Source organism: Dermacentor albipictus, chromosome 4 (assembly GCF_038994185.2).
Source record: "Dermacentor albipictus isolate Rhodes 1998 colony chromosome 4, USDA_Dalb.pri_finalv2, whole genome shotgun sequence".
Taxonomy (NCBI): Eukaryota; Metazoa; Arthropoda; class Arachnida; order Ixodida; family Ixodidae; genus Dermacentor; species Dermacentor albipictus.
In genome coordinates, this window is record NC_091824.1 from 69,104,413 (window position 1) to 69,119,816 (window position 15,404).

General features: G+C 46.2%; 1 protein-coding gene across 5 annotated transcripts in view; it reads right to left on the reverse strand.

Moving 5' to 3' along the window:
* The window catches only part of LOC135902046 (atrial natriuretic peptide receptor 1-like), a 505,847-nt gene that overhangs the window by 266,256 nt on the left and 224,187 nt on the right, over positions 1–15,404 (reverse strand). For all 5 annotated transcript variants that reach the window (XM_065431934.1, XM_065431930.1, XM_065431931.2 and 2 more), the window contains one exon: positions 14,187–14,343. In XM_065431934.1, coding sequence (XP_065288006.1) covers positions 14,187–14,332 — 146 coding nt within the window. In that variant the 5' untranslated portion in view covers positions 14,333–14,343. The remainder of the gene's footprint in view (positions 1–14,186; positions 14,344–15,404) is intronic.

The following is a 15,404-nucleotide window of genomic DNA, read 5'->3' on the forward strand; positions in this document are numbered from 1 at the left end:
GAGTGCTTTTGGTTGCTCCGAACTACAGTGCACTATCCAATACTTCTATTTCACTGTACTCCGACCAGACGCTGAATTGACGCAGCCTCCGCGAGCGACGGTTTCGCGTTTCCGCAGACGGGGAAGGGAAAAGCCGCAAAAGAAGTAAACCTTTACAAACTATTATAGGACCCTGCTTTTAAGCTCAGTGATGTGTTCTGCCTTATTAGCCTGTTGCTAATAAGGTGTTTATGTTTTCTCTTCCCCAACATAAAATACCGTGGATTAAAACTCGGGACTCTTTTCACTTGTGCGTGGTTTGCCTCCGTAGCTTTCCCTTCATGGCCTCAGAAAGTTATCAGCCAGTATAGGCAAATGGAGAGCAGCGTCGGAAATGTATGTACCATTCCCTACGAACCGCGCATTACAGGCTTTCCGGCTTTCGAGCCGTAATCGATTCGTAATTGGTTCTACGGCCCATTCTGGCAACGCAAAAAAAGAAAGAAAGAAACGACGGAACATCAACCAACGTGGCTGGCGGCTGCTGCGCCGGCTCGGATTTTCCAGGCCATTACATTCGCGGCGCCACTACGTGGAGGCGCCACCGCTGAAAACTCCTCCGCGTCCGATGTCTATACTCTTCTTTGGGTAGATGGGGGCTGGGGGAGGGGAAGGTAGGAGGCAACCACATGCATGCATGTGTGCGTGGTTGCCAACCTTTCTGAATTTAACCGGGCAGTCCTGACATTTGCGTAAGTGTCCCGCGTCCCGACTTGACCCACACAGCATGATGATTTCTTTCAGTCACCAACAGTTATTTTTCCACGCCGTGACCATCCATACAAAGTCAAACGCATTAACTGCCAGTCATCCCATTATGCATCTTCGTTCTTACCACGCACAATAACTGAATGGAACGCCTTACCATCAGTCATTGCCACGGAACCAGACTTGACTAAGTTTCAACATTTAATTCGCTCACGACTTGTCGACTAATCGTATTATTATTCTTTTTTGGGACTTTTACAGTGTTTTTCGATATTTGTTGGTGTTTTTTAGTGCAGTTGCCTTATGTTCTCCTAATATGTACTAATGTTTTCTCTGTAATAATTGTGACCTAATTATCTCGTATATTAACTATGTTTCACTGTATTATTACTTCTGTTAACCTCTCTTGTTTTTAGTATGTACAAACTACAACCAGTGCTTGTGATTGACCCCCCCCCCATGTAATACCCTCGTAATGAGGGCCTTTGGGGGTATTTTGAATAAATAAATAAATAAATAACCATATGTCCGGACTTTCGCTTTTATGCGAAGCATATTACTAGAGCTCAACCCAGCTCCTCAGGCGCGGCGGTGTCGCCTTCAATACCACGTGACACCGTGACGTCACGACAGAGGAGAAACGGGGCTCCAACTCGCGCCGTCGCTCGAGAGCTCAACCCAGCTCCTCAGGCGCGGCGGTGTCGCCTTCAATACCACGTGACACCGTGACGTCACGACAGAGGAGAAACGGGGCTCCAACTCACGCCGTCGCTCGCGGCGTCGGCCCCCGCATCGGACGCGGTGAGCGTCGAGCAACGCAGCGTTCGGCGCGACAACGAAATGTGCGCCTGAGCAAGCGCCGCACGCCTGAGCCGACGCCGACGACACCGGCTTTTCTGCGACACGAGCTCCTTAACGCTGTCGCGTTAAAATAAAGGCTAGTATGCTTCGCATCCTGGGCTTAACCTTAGCTAAGCCGCAGCCATTTTTTTATTGCGATAGCAATTAATAGACGCTCCAGGCGGATTTTTGTAGTCGCCGTCGCCGTGATGTTCCATGTAAAGTCCAATGGCTTTATAAGTCCACGCGTCGTATGCTGTATGTGCGAGTGAAAACACGCGAGAGTAGCCGACAATCGCTGCTCAATCTGGCGCGCGCGGAGGAGGAAAGCGGAGAGCAAACGCGCCGTCCTGCGTCGCGTGAAAGTCCGTGGGGGGATGGGACGCAAGGCGGCGTTGTGCTCCGGCAGCAACTGCGTATTTCGCGACCGCGCGCAAAGGGAACTCACAATCGCGGCTCCATCTCGCGCTCGGTATGGAGGAAAGCGGAAAGGCAGCGCAGAAGGGAGGAGGTGCTGCTTCGACTCCGCCAACAAGTACGTACTTTGCACAGCCGCGTGCGGTCGAGCCCACCGCTTGTTGAAAGGGATCTGCAGACGGCTCATACCTTTGTGCGCGCTGTGTTCTCGCCGCTCTTGCGTTGAAGCGACATAAACAGCAGGAAGGTTACTTCGCTCGCTGCTGCTGCCGCGTTAGCTCACATCAGCGTTTTGACAGCGAGTGTCCGCGTTCACCGAGTGTGACGTGTTGACGTTCGCTTTTGAGCGCTGGCACCATGCTTCTTAATTTAGTTATGCCTACGTTTGCAAATTTATACTGCCAATAAAAGTGATATCATTACTTCGTATAGCTGTCTACTATTTTCCTATCGCAATCGATGCTTCGCCTCTCGGGAGAAGCTGCGACCTTTCTTTTTCTACTGGCTAACAATAAATAGCGCTGATTCACTTTTTGTAGTGCTTCACAGCTAGTTTGCGCATTCTTTTCGTGTTGCACGGCACTGTCATAAAAATAAAGGAGGTTTCGTTTTTGTAGCGATTGTAGTTCTCTTGGAGGTCCTAACCATTCACAGTACCGCTATCAATATTAGTGGCCGTGTGATTCAGGGAGCTAGTTGTAAATTGTGACACGTTGGGACTAAAAAAAAAAATATGCGAGGACACCTAAGCACTTAGGAGTTGCAAATACGAAAGCATTATTGTCCATTTTTATGCCGCTAAGCGGTCCTTCGAGTTACAAACTTCTCGCGGGCAAGCGAGCGGGTCTAGACGCTTGGCAAATTTTGATTTGGCCTTACCGAGGCGCAATTCCAACGCAGGCGAGAACTTGCGCGGGCAAGGAACGCGCAGGTAACGCAGGTTTCCGAGAGCGAGAGCGAGGGTGGCATGGCGCCGCGACGATGCCCTCTCCCCTCACGCAATACCGTGGCAGTAGGGGCACACTTTCACCCACTCTGCTCCGTCGAAGCCCCAGCCAGCAAGCTCGAGCCAGTGTCACGGCGCTCAGGACGTGGTGTCGCAGCCAATAGAAAGTTTCGCTGCTACAGACGGCGCCGGCTCCTTCGCTCAATGGGCCATTTCACGTTTTACCACCAAAAACAAAATGCTCAAATTTGTTGCACGTACATATCAGCGCCTCCTGTCAGTCAGTCGTCGCCAGCCACCCCTGCCCTTCTCCGCCCACCCCGTCCCGACTTCATCCACTTGAAAGCTGGCAAACCTGGTGCGTGCGTGCGCGTGTGCGCATGTGTTTAGCTATACACAATTGTTGGGATAGCAGGCAATAGCCAAACTTCCCACACTGTCGCGCTTAATAAACAACAATATATGTCATGTCTACAGTATAAGTGACTTTCAGCAGACGGTTACGCGTAGTTGTCCAGTCTCGAGCTAAGTTGCTAGGTATTTGATCATATTTGCTGAAAATTGGGTCGGTTTCTGTGTGTGTTCTTTTTACTATTCATGTAAGTTTGCCTCGCCTGCGCGGGTGCTGTATTGGGCATGGAGCATTCTGTAAATAAATAAATAAATAAATATACAAAATAAATAAATAATTTAATAAAAATGTAATCCATGTCCACGTTTTACTTTCGAGACCAAAATGGTCTTGTTGCATTCCAGACCAAGAGTAAGTGCGTATTGACTCAGTGCTGGGCAGTATCTCAGATACATGTATCTCAGATATTTTAAATACTCTTAGGGTATCTTCTATCTGTATCGTGATACACCTGGCAAGACGCAAACCAGTATCTGTATTTTCGATACATGAAAGAATGCATCGTATACCTTAAGATATAATGCATAGTGCTATCGCAACATCCCTGTGCAAAACTATAAACGTTGGCTGAACTTCGCTTCTGAACCTGGTACTGCTGCCACTAAGTAACATGAGTGAAGCTAAATGCAGTGACATTCTTTTATCTTTCTACCAGAGCCCTCCAGCGAGGGCAGGCCATGAGGTCTGCGCGTTCCTATTGGTGGAGCAGAGTCACGTGGTGGCGCTCGCGCCTTCTCGACAAAAACAAGCGCGCGAAAGTGTGCGCGCAGCAAACCTTTCGTTTTCTTGATTTTTTGTTGTTCGTTGCGCCGGTGCCATGTCATTTGCTCGTAGCCATCGTTGATGCGTACGCTAATGCACACGGCATCTTTCGCGCAAATTCTGTCGCCGCTATAGTGTCGTTACCGAAGTTTCTGTTGCGTGTTGCTTTGTTACGAAGTCTGAAGAATGCTAGATGTCAGGAAGGGGATTCGCGAAACAGTATGATACAAAATACTCCGTTTTTCTCGTGAGCATTCACGCGAGCCGTTTTAAGCTATTTTCCACAGGCACTGAATTCCATCTTGTCTGACCTTAACAGGTAAGCTGACAGCACTTCATGCTTAAATGTCATAGCCATTAGTGGTGCCGCCTGTATCGTGTTTCCACGTATTCAGTGTCGTTGCGTGATACGGAACCGCCTTCCTCTCTTACTCAGATATATTTTCTTTGTTTACCTCACTGTTAAATTTCTTACTGTTACAAATCACCAGGTAATCAGAGGTATGAGAGGCAGTAGTGTGAATAGCGGCGGTATCCTGCGACGCTTTGTGCCACTACAATACGTATGAAACGTTCTTGGACTGCACAAGATTTCTGCACAATTCAGCGCAGTGCAATTCTGTGTAATATGTGCAATACTTGCACAGATTTCTGTGCAAGCTTTCTGCACAAGATTGCACGTTAATGAATATGTCGCTAACGAACGCTTTACGCCAGCATATAAGTTGAAAATGAAAGGTCATTGCATCTTTTTGTGCTCTTTGTATGCACGATGAGTCACAAAAAGATGTAGCACATCACACAGGGTTGTATGAGGGCACATCTTTTATATTTTCATCATTTGGTAGTATAGTAGTGACGATAGCGTTGTGATTACTGTGGTATACGCAGATTTATTCGGTTACAACCTTATACAGAACGGTTGCCAAAGTTAAATTTATACACGACCGTTGTTGAGTCCTTGAGTGGCTTGGATTGGTGTGGCACTTCGAACCGGACTCTTCCAGCACAAGCTGGGTGAACCACTTTCTGGTTTTGAAATGTCCACATTGAAGTCTCCAACGATGATCACATGGGTAGCGTCATCAAGGCTAACCCATGCAAAGTGCGTGGTCACGAACTTTTCGATATCCCACTTGGGTGCGCCTAAACGCGGTGAGTATGGAAATTCCATCTTTCGTTTGTACGGTACAGACATCGCCACAGTTGGTGGCATTGTCCTTTTGCGATTCAACGTTGTGTGGTTGTACACATGCTTTGTCCTTTGCGTATATGCTGTGTGGTGCAGCGCGAAGCGAGACAAGGGACACAGAAAAATGAGGATAAGTGCGTACTGCCACCTGAAATTTTATTGTCTGAAACAAGGTTATATTATTATTATTATTATTATTATTATTATTATTATTATTATTATTATTATTATTATTATTATTATTGTTATTGTTATTATTATTATTATTAGGCGCACAGTGCTTGAAGCCTGCTTCACCTCCGCCGCCGGGTCTGGCCGATATTGTACTATCTCAGGGATCGGCCCATGCTAACCTTTATTTTTTTTATTGTTCGCGCACTAACACAAAAAAGAATACAAGGAAACCTTGATTTATTTGATTTAATTATTATTATTGTTGTTGTTATTGTTGTCGCTGTTATTGTTGTTGTTGTCACTGTTGCTGTTGTCATTTTTTATTGTTTTTGTTATTGTCGTTATCGTTGGCGTTGTTATTTATAGTTTACGGACAAGGTAAAATTCCGCAGCGATACTAGCGCCATTAAGGAGAGGCTTCTTACTGACGTAATTCGATGACGGCCCGCTAGCTGGTGGCAAGCGGAGCAGCGACTCCCACGAATCCTGAGACATCGAGAGACGTGTAATTCAAGTAAAACAAGGTTGGTCAGAGTTTTCCAAGCAAGCGTTTTTGTCTACGCGCGTTTGCCGCTACACTGTACAGATATATAATTAGAAATTTGCGAATGCATCGAAGTATCTTAATATGCAAATGACAAGTGTCGTCGCGGATGCAGTAATTTGGGTAGTATCCTGTATCTGTATATCAAGTACGTTTTTGCTCGATTGTCTTGTATCACACCGCGATACAACTGCAAAGGTTCATCGAGCGTCTGTAATAGCACTTGTTTTTCTTCAGTGTGCATAAATTTGTTCGAAAAATTCGCTTATTTTTATCCTTTATCTTATAAGCTGGGCAGCACGTAATTGTTATCGTTTCTCCGCACAGGTGGCACGTACCCACCGTGGGGGATAGGCAATGGATTGGGCGGTTTGCACAACGTGAGTAAAGTAGTTTAGAGGGGAAAAAGAAAAAGTAACGCGGTTTAGCCTTCCTTCCTATGCATTCGTGCCTTTGTTGTCTCTCTAGCTAAAAAAAGATTAATATATAAGTAAATATAAATAACCCATGATCGTTTTTTTAAGAATACATCGACTGAGTAGCGAGGGCGCCAGTAATGAGCTTAAACCAATTTCTTTCTCAAGAATTTCGCATAATGGTGAGCGAGGCGATTGGGCGGGAAAAGGACAAAAAAAGAAGTCGAAGAACTCGTACTGAGGAAGGACCTCGAGGCGGAAAATTCAAATGAGCGAGCTAAAAAGTATATCTACAAAGCATTACATTATAAGATGTACTGGTCTCAAAAGGTAAGCGAAACAAAAAACAAAAGCATTTGGAGGTCCAAGAAAGCACTCGTCGATGAACGCCCTCCTTCACCGACCATCTCCAAGGGGCTGTTTTCCTTCTCTTTGGGAAACGATAAAACAACAATATTGCATTAATATTCTCCACTGTGTTCATCTTCTGGAGGAAACGACAACGGTCTAATTAGACGTTTCACTGAAAGAGTAAAGAAAACTTCTTCATGCAATAAAAGCAGAACTAGATGAAAAGCGTACGCGCTCAGTGGTTGGGCTATCTGGCAAATTATCTAGAGCTCGGCACAGTCCATGACGACGTAAGTTGCTGGAAAATGAAAGGGAAATTCTGCGCTGGGTTTCTTGTAGCACTCAAATAGAAGCAGCTACCTTCAGCCAGCGTTGTTTCGCTTGCACGAATTATTCTTTAAAAAAAAAACATGTTTCATAGGAGGCCAAGTAACTTTTCAAATAACAAAACAAAAAACATTACTGACGGTGCCATACACGGAGCTTCTCTAACGCATACCGAATATGCACGATAACTATTTCTCTATGCAGCATTTTGCAAATACCATTCCCACAGTGAGTATGTTAAAAAAGAACTAACCGACTCATCCATCAAGTTTTCTTGCTGCTTTGCTGCGCGCGAAATATGCATGTTTTTTGTTCCACATTTGCTTAATTTTGGACTCGGCAATACCTACAGCGACAGTGAAAACGCTTTGAATTTGCTTCCAATATCACTTTGCGCGCAGACTGCAGCGTCATACATTAACAATTTTCGGCAGCGGATGTTAGGCAAGAACACTTATGCTGTTAATTTGTGACTGACTGGGCATGGAGAATATAATGCGCGCGTCAATAATATACATAAAATGACGACCCTAAAAACAAAAACGTGTTTTATGCTTTCTAAAGCTATGAATGTAGAGGATACGGCTTAGTGCAATGTAAACAAATTTCGTTTGCAACTGACCCTAAGTGCGCTGTCCAACGGCCTACATTCGATATGTAACGCAAAAAATAAGTGTTCACACGTATTCCTTGCAAGTGTTAAAGTTCATTTGAAATTTATTTTGTTTATTTGGGACATAAATCCTATGGCTATTTATAACATTTACTCTATGTTAAAAGGTGCGTTTGCAGGCGGCTTAACTACATGGCAACCCCGTATCCAACAGGGCTACGAAGAGAACATCAGAATGGGAAGGAAAGTTTTGGCACGGCATGATGCAAGCGGAGTCACAGTGGAAGCAGCATAAGTCACCGCGGACTGACCGAAATCGAAAAGAGCATGCTCTTTCTGTCGTCTGCATTCGTTTCGAATTTCTAAGTTGAATAAGGTTTGTTTGGCCACGTCAATTTTCATAATGTTTTCTTTTTTTTTCATTCATCTCGGAACAACAGAAGAAACATGTTGTGACGCAGAACTTCGCGGACATAAAATGGTCGCAGGGCCCCTTGAAGGGCGTATCAATTCGTCAGTATGCTATTATATGTAGTTCGCTGCTAGAACAATAATAAAGGCACTGGCGAGTCGGAGGATCGCTGAATTATCACCGAGGGGCCATAAAGAATACGTTGTGCGATTAGTCATAGTTGAAAGACGCTGCTCCTCGCATAAATGTGCAAGTCAGGTGTACAGTCCGAAGGCCTCATTGTGCGACAGACCAGGCTGCGAGTGCATTGAGTAGTAATAAACGCTCGAAGAGCCCAGCGCTGCGCGTCTCACGCTGCTGTTTATTCCGGCAAGAAGACGAAGCAACCCCGTGTGCCCTCGATTGCCGCACTTCGTTTTACTTTTTTCTTTGCCCGAGCTACTTCTTTCTTTTAATGAACACTCCCGCCCAACGAATTGCTATGGGTGCATTTCTAGAAAGCCCGAATTATGCGTAGGCCACGCGACTAATTTGCCGTTTCCAAGTTTTAGGCGGCATTTGCGCACTATTGCGTTGTTTCCCATAATATTCTCAAGGACATGTGCGAGTTTTCGCCACAGCCTGTGCACGGAATCGTCGAGTACTAGGAGAACAACGCCTTCAGCAACGCTAGTGATGCCTGACACTGTTATGAGGAGTATTAAATATTTCTGGTAGCAGCAATTCAAGATGCCTTTTTGTGTCCCTTGACGCTGTATCCGTGTTTTAAGCGGCTCAGTATGGGCGCTAGGCACTATATGTATACGGCCTCAGTTTGCAAGTCAGGAAGTGCCGCCAGCCGTTTGCTATGTATGTAAGAAACAGGCACGTGTCAAAACTACTGGTTTCTCTGGCGCAGGATATGAATACGTCAGCGGCCTACTGTTTATAATCGCTTCGATTTCAGTTATGACCATGCTCATGCGACCATAACCTAGAAGGGGCCTCCCAAGAAATTTCTTCAAGCTATCTTTCACTGGTGGCACCACATGCTCCAGAAATCCACGCCACCAAGAAGCACAGTGAGCAGAGCATTTCCACGTAATGCGATGAGCTGACAAATAATCGCCAACCTCACTTCCGCGAACAGTGTCGTACACTGGTCTGATCCAATTATTAAGCTGATGCCTTTTGCTTGGTAGACATAGGGAAGCAAAGAGGGCCAGCCAATGGTCAAAGCTATTCTGAAGGCCTTCGATGAATTCACGGTTATATGGCGCTTCAACAATCTCTTCGCAGGTGTGTCCGATTTCTACTGCTTCCATCAGTTGACGAACATAATCGAAATTACTTTGTAAGACCACTTCAACGAGTCTTCGGGGAGTGCTTTGACCGCCACTTCTTTTGCCAAAGAAATTGACAGTAAGATCAATCTATCCTAAAACCTTGAGATTCATTCTTTGAGAGGCTTGCTTCTTAATTAAGCTGTGCTGTCTTGCCATTGTCCGGAATACCTCTGACGTAGCGCGACTCCTTGGGACCTTATAACCAACCTAGCAGAAGTACGCTGTCTATGTTACTTCACTTTGATACAGCATATACGGAAGTACTGCTCGTCCTGTTTTCCGGTGGAGTCTCTACACGAGCACATTTAGTGACCATTTTGGAGCACATCGAAGAAGTGCGTGTCTTTTTTTACTGTACCAGCAGCTCACCTTACCTCGTCAATGCCTTACTCAGTGTCCCTTCGTTACACACCTGAAACAGCAGCGAGCCGGTGAGAGAAGAATCTTTTTCTTCAAGTTGACATTCGGCGCGTCGCAACCCTGCGTTAAGTGTGCCTTCAGAAGAAGCACGCCTCCTACTTTGTCATGGCGTTGGTACTGAGGACTGCAGCCAATTCCGTGGGCTGACTGACGACTGCCGCAAGGCTGTTTTTGACCTTCTGCTTTCTAAACTCCACTTCGATGCGAAGGTTCTGAGAGCAGGTCCTGAAGTTATTGTCCCGAGCTCGGCTGGTCAATCACACTTGACGCCTCAAATCGAAAGGGTTGATAATATTCCACCATTATTTCTTGCGGAAGAGATTCTGTCAGCGCCTCAACGGCATTGAGGCATAGGTCGACTCCGAGTCCTTTGAGGCCCCTGATATTCACTTGCACAAAGTCGCACAGGCTCCTCAGCGCAGTAACGTTCGACGATAAAGTAACGGGGTGAAGAGAGCGGAGGTATTCCCAGTGTTCTTGCTCAATAATTGGCACAACTCCGAACCGCTACTTCAAGGTGGAAATGGCGTTCTCGTAACAGCCGTATGTCGTCAGTATGTCTGCAATAGCGTTAGCCGCCGGGCCGTCTAGAAGAGACCGGAGGTAGCGGAACCTATCGACGTTGTTAAGCCGTGCGTTTTCCTCTACCGAGTGGCGAAAGAGGTCCCAAAATAATAACCATCTCCCAAGGGAATCGCCGAATCTCGTTAAGTTAGCTTAGGAATCCTGGCTAAGAACACGACGGAATCTTCTCTCCGGCTTGTTTGACGGAACATAGATGATCGAGTCAGTTGTTACATCACCTGCGGGCCGTGACGTAGCCGAAGATCGGACGGTTAGCTTCTGGGTGTGATGTCGTAGCAGATTAACCATTCTCACAGCCCGGTCCTCGTACTCCAGCACAGAGTCAAGTCAGCAGCAATCTCGTCGTCAGCCTGAAAATCGGCCTAGCTGCTTGGTGGCTTCGGTGCTAACGCTGCTAAGCACGAGGACACAGAATCAAATCCTGGACGCGGTGGCCATATTTGAGTGCGTTCGAAATGCAAAAACACCCGTGTATCGTGCGTACAACTCCCAAATCATCGACATCAATCCGGAATCCTCTACTACGGTGTGCCTCATAATTAGATCGTGATTTTTGCCTGTAGAACTCCAGAACCTATTTTTCTATATATATATTTCTTCCCAAAGTGCTTCGTTGGCCTTGGCGACCTCGTCGTCAAGGCGCTGAGAAAAAGCTACGAAACACCACGAGGTCAAACTCATTGCTGGCTAGAAGATGCTCAATTTCTTTGATCGCCGTGCTGCTTTCATGTTCCGCAGGTCTTCCATGGTCCTCCACGAAAGCCGTTCCCAGGTTTCGGCACCTGTGTGAAGTCCGAAGACCTCGTTGTCCAGTAGACCAGGCTCCGACTACAGTGAAGAAAAATACGTTCAAAAAGCCCAGCGTAGAGCGTCGTACGCTTCCCCTCATTCCAGCAAGAAGACAAATTAAGAACCTCCGTGCCCTCGATTTCCTCACTTTGTTTTTCTTTCTCTTTGCGCAAGCTATTTCTCTGCGCTTATTAACTTTACGTGCACAGAACGCCAGCTATATTGAAGTACCCCAATTAAGTAAAAGATTGCTCTTCACATGTACCCTGCATTTTGTGGTACTCAACGATACCGTGCCTCACCGGCCGAAGGTCGAGCTAAGCAACCCACTTCGACTCAATACGCATCCAACGAAATCACGGATTGTTCATTAATTGTAATTTGACGTCCGAAGCCAGCACACAGGTTTTGCGCTGTATACATTGAAGGACTATAGGAGAGACGCCATAGTGGAGGCCTTGGGAATATATCTGTATCTCTTAAATGAAACCTCCATGCGCGAGTGTTTCCGCCTTCCACCCCTATTGGTATGCGACCTTGATCGAGAATCAAACCCGCAACCTCTTGTTAAGCACACTGATCCCCTGTGGCGGATACACGTCACCCAGTCTTCCCCCGCTGATTCCGCAACCTGTGCGTGCGACGTTGAATATCATTCCTTATGCTGCGAACGTGACGAAATTTGAGCCTGATGGAACGTTGTCTTAATTTCGGTTTTCCGTGTCTGCAATAAAAAGTACGAAAGAAGGAGTAACAAAGTTTTACCCAAGGTGCAAAAGTTAAATCATTTGTCCTTCAGAAGCGATTCCAGAAAATAACATATTTTATAACGACGCGCAAGTTATGCTGTTTGACATCTGTGCGTCCGTTTTGAAAGCACACGAAATCGCTGAATAGAATCGCGTTTTTCAATAAAGTGGGCAGGATGACGATTTTCAGGGAAAATCAGACGTCCATACGGCTGTATTGCTGAGCCTGACACGGTTACGAAACTACAGCGGCGAATCGCCGATATGCCATTACGAAACGGGAAGCCTCGGCGTTCGCGATGACCCGTTGTGAAAGCAATGTAATCAATATATGCAACCATTTTATTGTCGTGCGTGGCCGCTGCTAGCGACAAGCATATCGGTGCTGCGAATGTGCCAGGGTGTCAAAGTCATAGCACCGACAGAGACAACACGTGCGCTTATATATACGCCAGTAGCAGCCCCGTGATGTTTGGATATACGCGTGCCAGTGTTGCTGGCTAAAGCACCCCGTTGTGATGAACACGTGGTCACGGATTAAATTCGTGGCCACCGAGTTCCGTTGAAAGCGTAACGCGCAAACGACCACTTGCAGGGGTGGAACGAAATAATATGGGATCCACGAACGGGCGCGCCAAACTGGGTAATTCTCGCGCATCCGACGAAGAAAGCACGTGGTGTCGAGAAATGGCATAGCGCAATGCGTTTCCTTTCATGCCAGTGTGCCTGCCCATACGCCCACTTCTCGACAGCCCGCTGTCGTCGAAGATCGCGAAGAGTGTAAAAAATCACGCTGTGGGACGGCTGTCTTTTTTCTGCCGGCTGGAAGGCGTGCAGTGCATTGCCACACGTCACAAAGGCCGAAGCAGACGCCAGTCTGCAACATCCCACATGAGGCTGACAATACGTGGGCGCGTGGGCAGGCACACGGGCACGAAAGCACACGCATGCGCCGTGCCATATTTCGACACCAGGCACTTGCTTCGTCAGAAAGAACACTAATGAAACTTGGAACGCGCTTGACAGATCCCGTGTTATTTTTGTCCCCGCATGTAAAGGGGAATAGTGCAGTTACCGGAGATGTAGGGGAAAAAACATTTTTCGTTTCGTATGCTATAGACATGGCGCGAAAAGTGAGGCAGCATGCAGCCAACGACTGCCTGTTCGAACAATGTAAGGTGCTGGCAGAAGTGCGCGTTGCACTGCTGTGTAGTAAGATATCGTTTATTTATTTTTTTAAAGTGTATTTTTCCCGATGCTTGAGTCCCAGCTTTTGATCCCGATAGGACTTGCACTATGCCTGCTTTAAAAAGTATCAGGTGGTCACAGCGAGCTCGGGATCACTCCACTGTGGTGTATATTGTAACCCGTATGGGGTGATCACTTGTAAGTTTTAATTAATTTTAATAAAATCATCTGTTGCAGATGACCTAATTCTAATCCTTGAGTTGGATTATTCAGAGAGGCGGACATTAGTTTCACGAAAAAGTGAAACACATATTCCAATAAATAAAAAAATGACTAATTAACTTCTTAATTACATTATGGCACATATTGCAATTTACGAACTGTGGCCGGTTAGTTTGCAAGGCGTATCCATTTGTAATGACTTTCTAGAATGGCAACAATCTGGCCCTCAATCTGGCCGTAAGAATGCACTGTTGTTCCACTTACTTTTTTTTACGAAATCCCCTTCTATGCATTGAGCACAACAGTAACTGTAACGCCCCTGTATTTCATCTCACACTTTGCGAATATTTCGAAACTGGTTGCTATATATATTTTATCGGTTATGTTATGGCTGCGGTCCTTACTTTTGTTCTATGGTGCTTATTTATTTCCTCTCTTTCTCGCTCTTTTTTTTTTCGTATGGAGCTCATTTGTTCGCTAGCGTGTTTGTCGGTTCTAGCTATTCTCTGTCTGTCTGTATCTGCCTGTCTGTATCAGTCTGCCTGTATCAGACTTTCTGTATCAGTCTTTCTGTATCAGTCTTTCTGTATCAGCCTTTCTGTATCAGCCTTTCTGTATCAGTCTTTCTGTTACAGTCTTTCTGTATGAGTCTTTCTGTATCAGTCTTTCTGTATCAGTCTTTCTGTCTCTCTGTCTGTCTTTTCTGTATCAGTCTGTCTGTCTTTCTGTTAAAGACGGAGATCGAAGCACCTCACTTGTTTAGCCTCCGTATGACGTCCTTAAGCTCCCGGAAGTCGGGCCTTCTTGTGGGGCTGCTCGTCCAGCAGCGGTCCATGAGCCGTGAAAGATCGTCGCCGTCCCCGTGCCCACACCGGTCTTTCAGAGTATGCGAGTTGATCATGCTTTTCGATCCTGCGTGATAAAACAGTGCAGCAATTAGAAGAACATCCAAAATCGAATCATGCGTAATTCTCCGACAAGGAAAAATAAATTCCCGCCTAAACAGATGTGTCATTTTACAGCCACACGATGTTGCCTGGTGACAGCAAGTTATGGTTACTTTGATTGGTGGATTTTTGCGAACTGTACTTATGTTGAGTTTGCTTTCGGGACTATTTGAACAATGACATTTGTGTGTGCGATTCTGCTGGTTAGCTTAATTTCAATGCGATTAGCATTCTTAGGGTACTTCACACACTTTCCGGGTGCTGTCTATTTGTCTGCTTGCCTGTCTCAGTCTACCGTTTTCCTCCAAACTTGGGTCACGGGTAGTCCATGCTCTAATAGGTATGGGGCTGCTGTGATGAGAGTGCCTAGTCCGAAATCAATCACAGGGCCAGCTTGGGTGATGGATACGCGACATTGGTTGCTTGGGTTGCTGGGTTGCTGGGTATGTGCCAGTGTCCCACGTGTCACTCTGGAATAAACCTGTTTCCCGCCCACTTGGGTCGCCGGGGATGTGTCACTGGGTAGGTTCCTGTCTTCAGTGAAACTCTCTGACACAAAACGCAAGTCATTGGATATAAGCCATGGAGTATGTGCCGATCTTCTATGACGAAAAAAAAACCCCGTAAGTTATTCGGTGCTGGGCGGAGTCAAACAAGCGTCATACTATATGTTCAGACAATAAGACTGAATATATACTGGCCCGCGTACCAGGTGGGGAGACTTTGGTGCGACGACGCTAGATGGGCCGTTTCAGTTGTGGCAATGAGGTGCGTCGATTCATTGCTTCAATGCTAATCGCATTAACGTGGACATTCATCGTGAGATGGGTTCTGCTGGAATTTTTATTACTGTTCAAGTTTCTTTTGCACGTTTAGCATTCCTGTGTGTTCGGGGTATGCTTGGGCGGGTTCGCGGGGAGAGGGGCGAACTCAATTTCCAAACTGTGCCTTTGATAACCAGCTGTAATGTAGTCTGGCTTCCGGTTTGTCTGCATTTATTAAACAACAAAGAAAATAAACAAACCC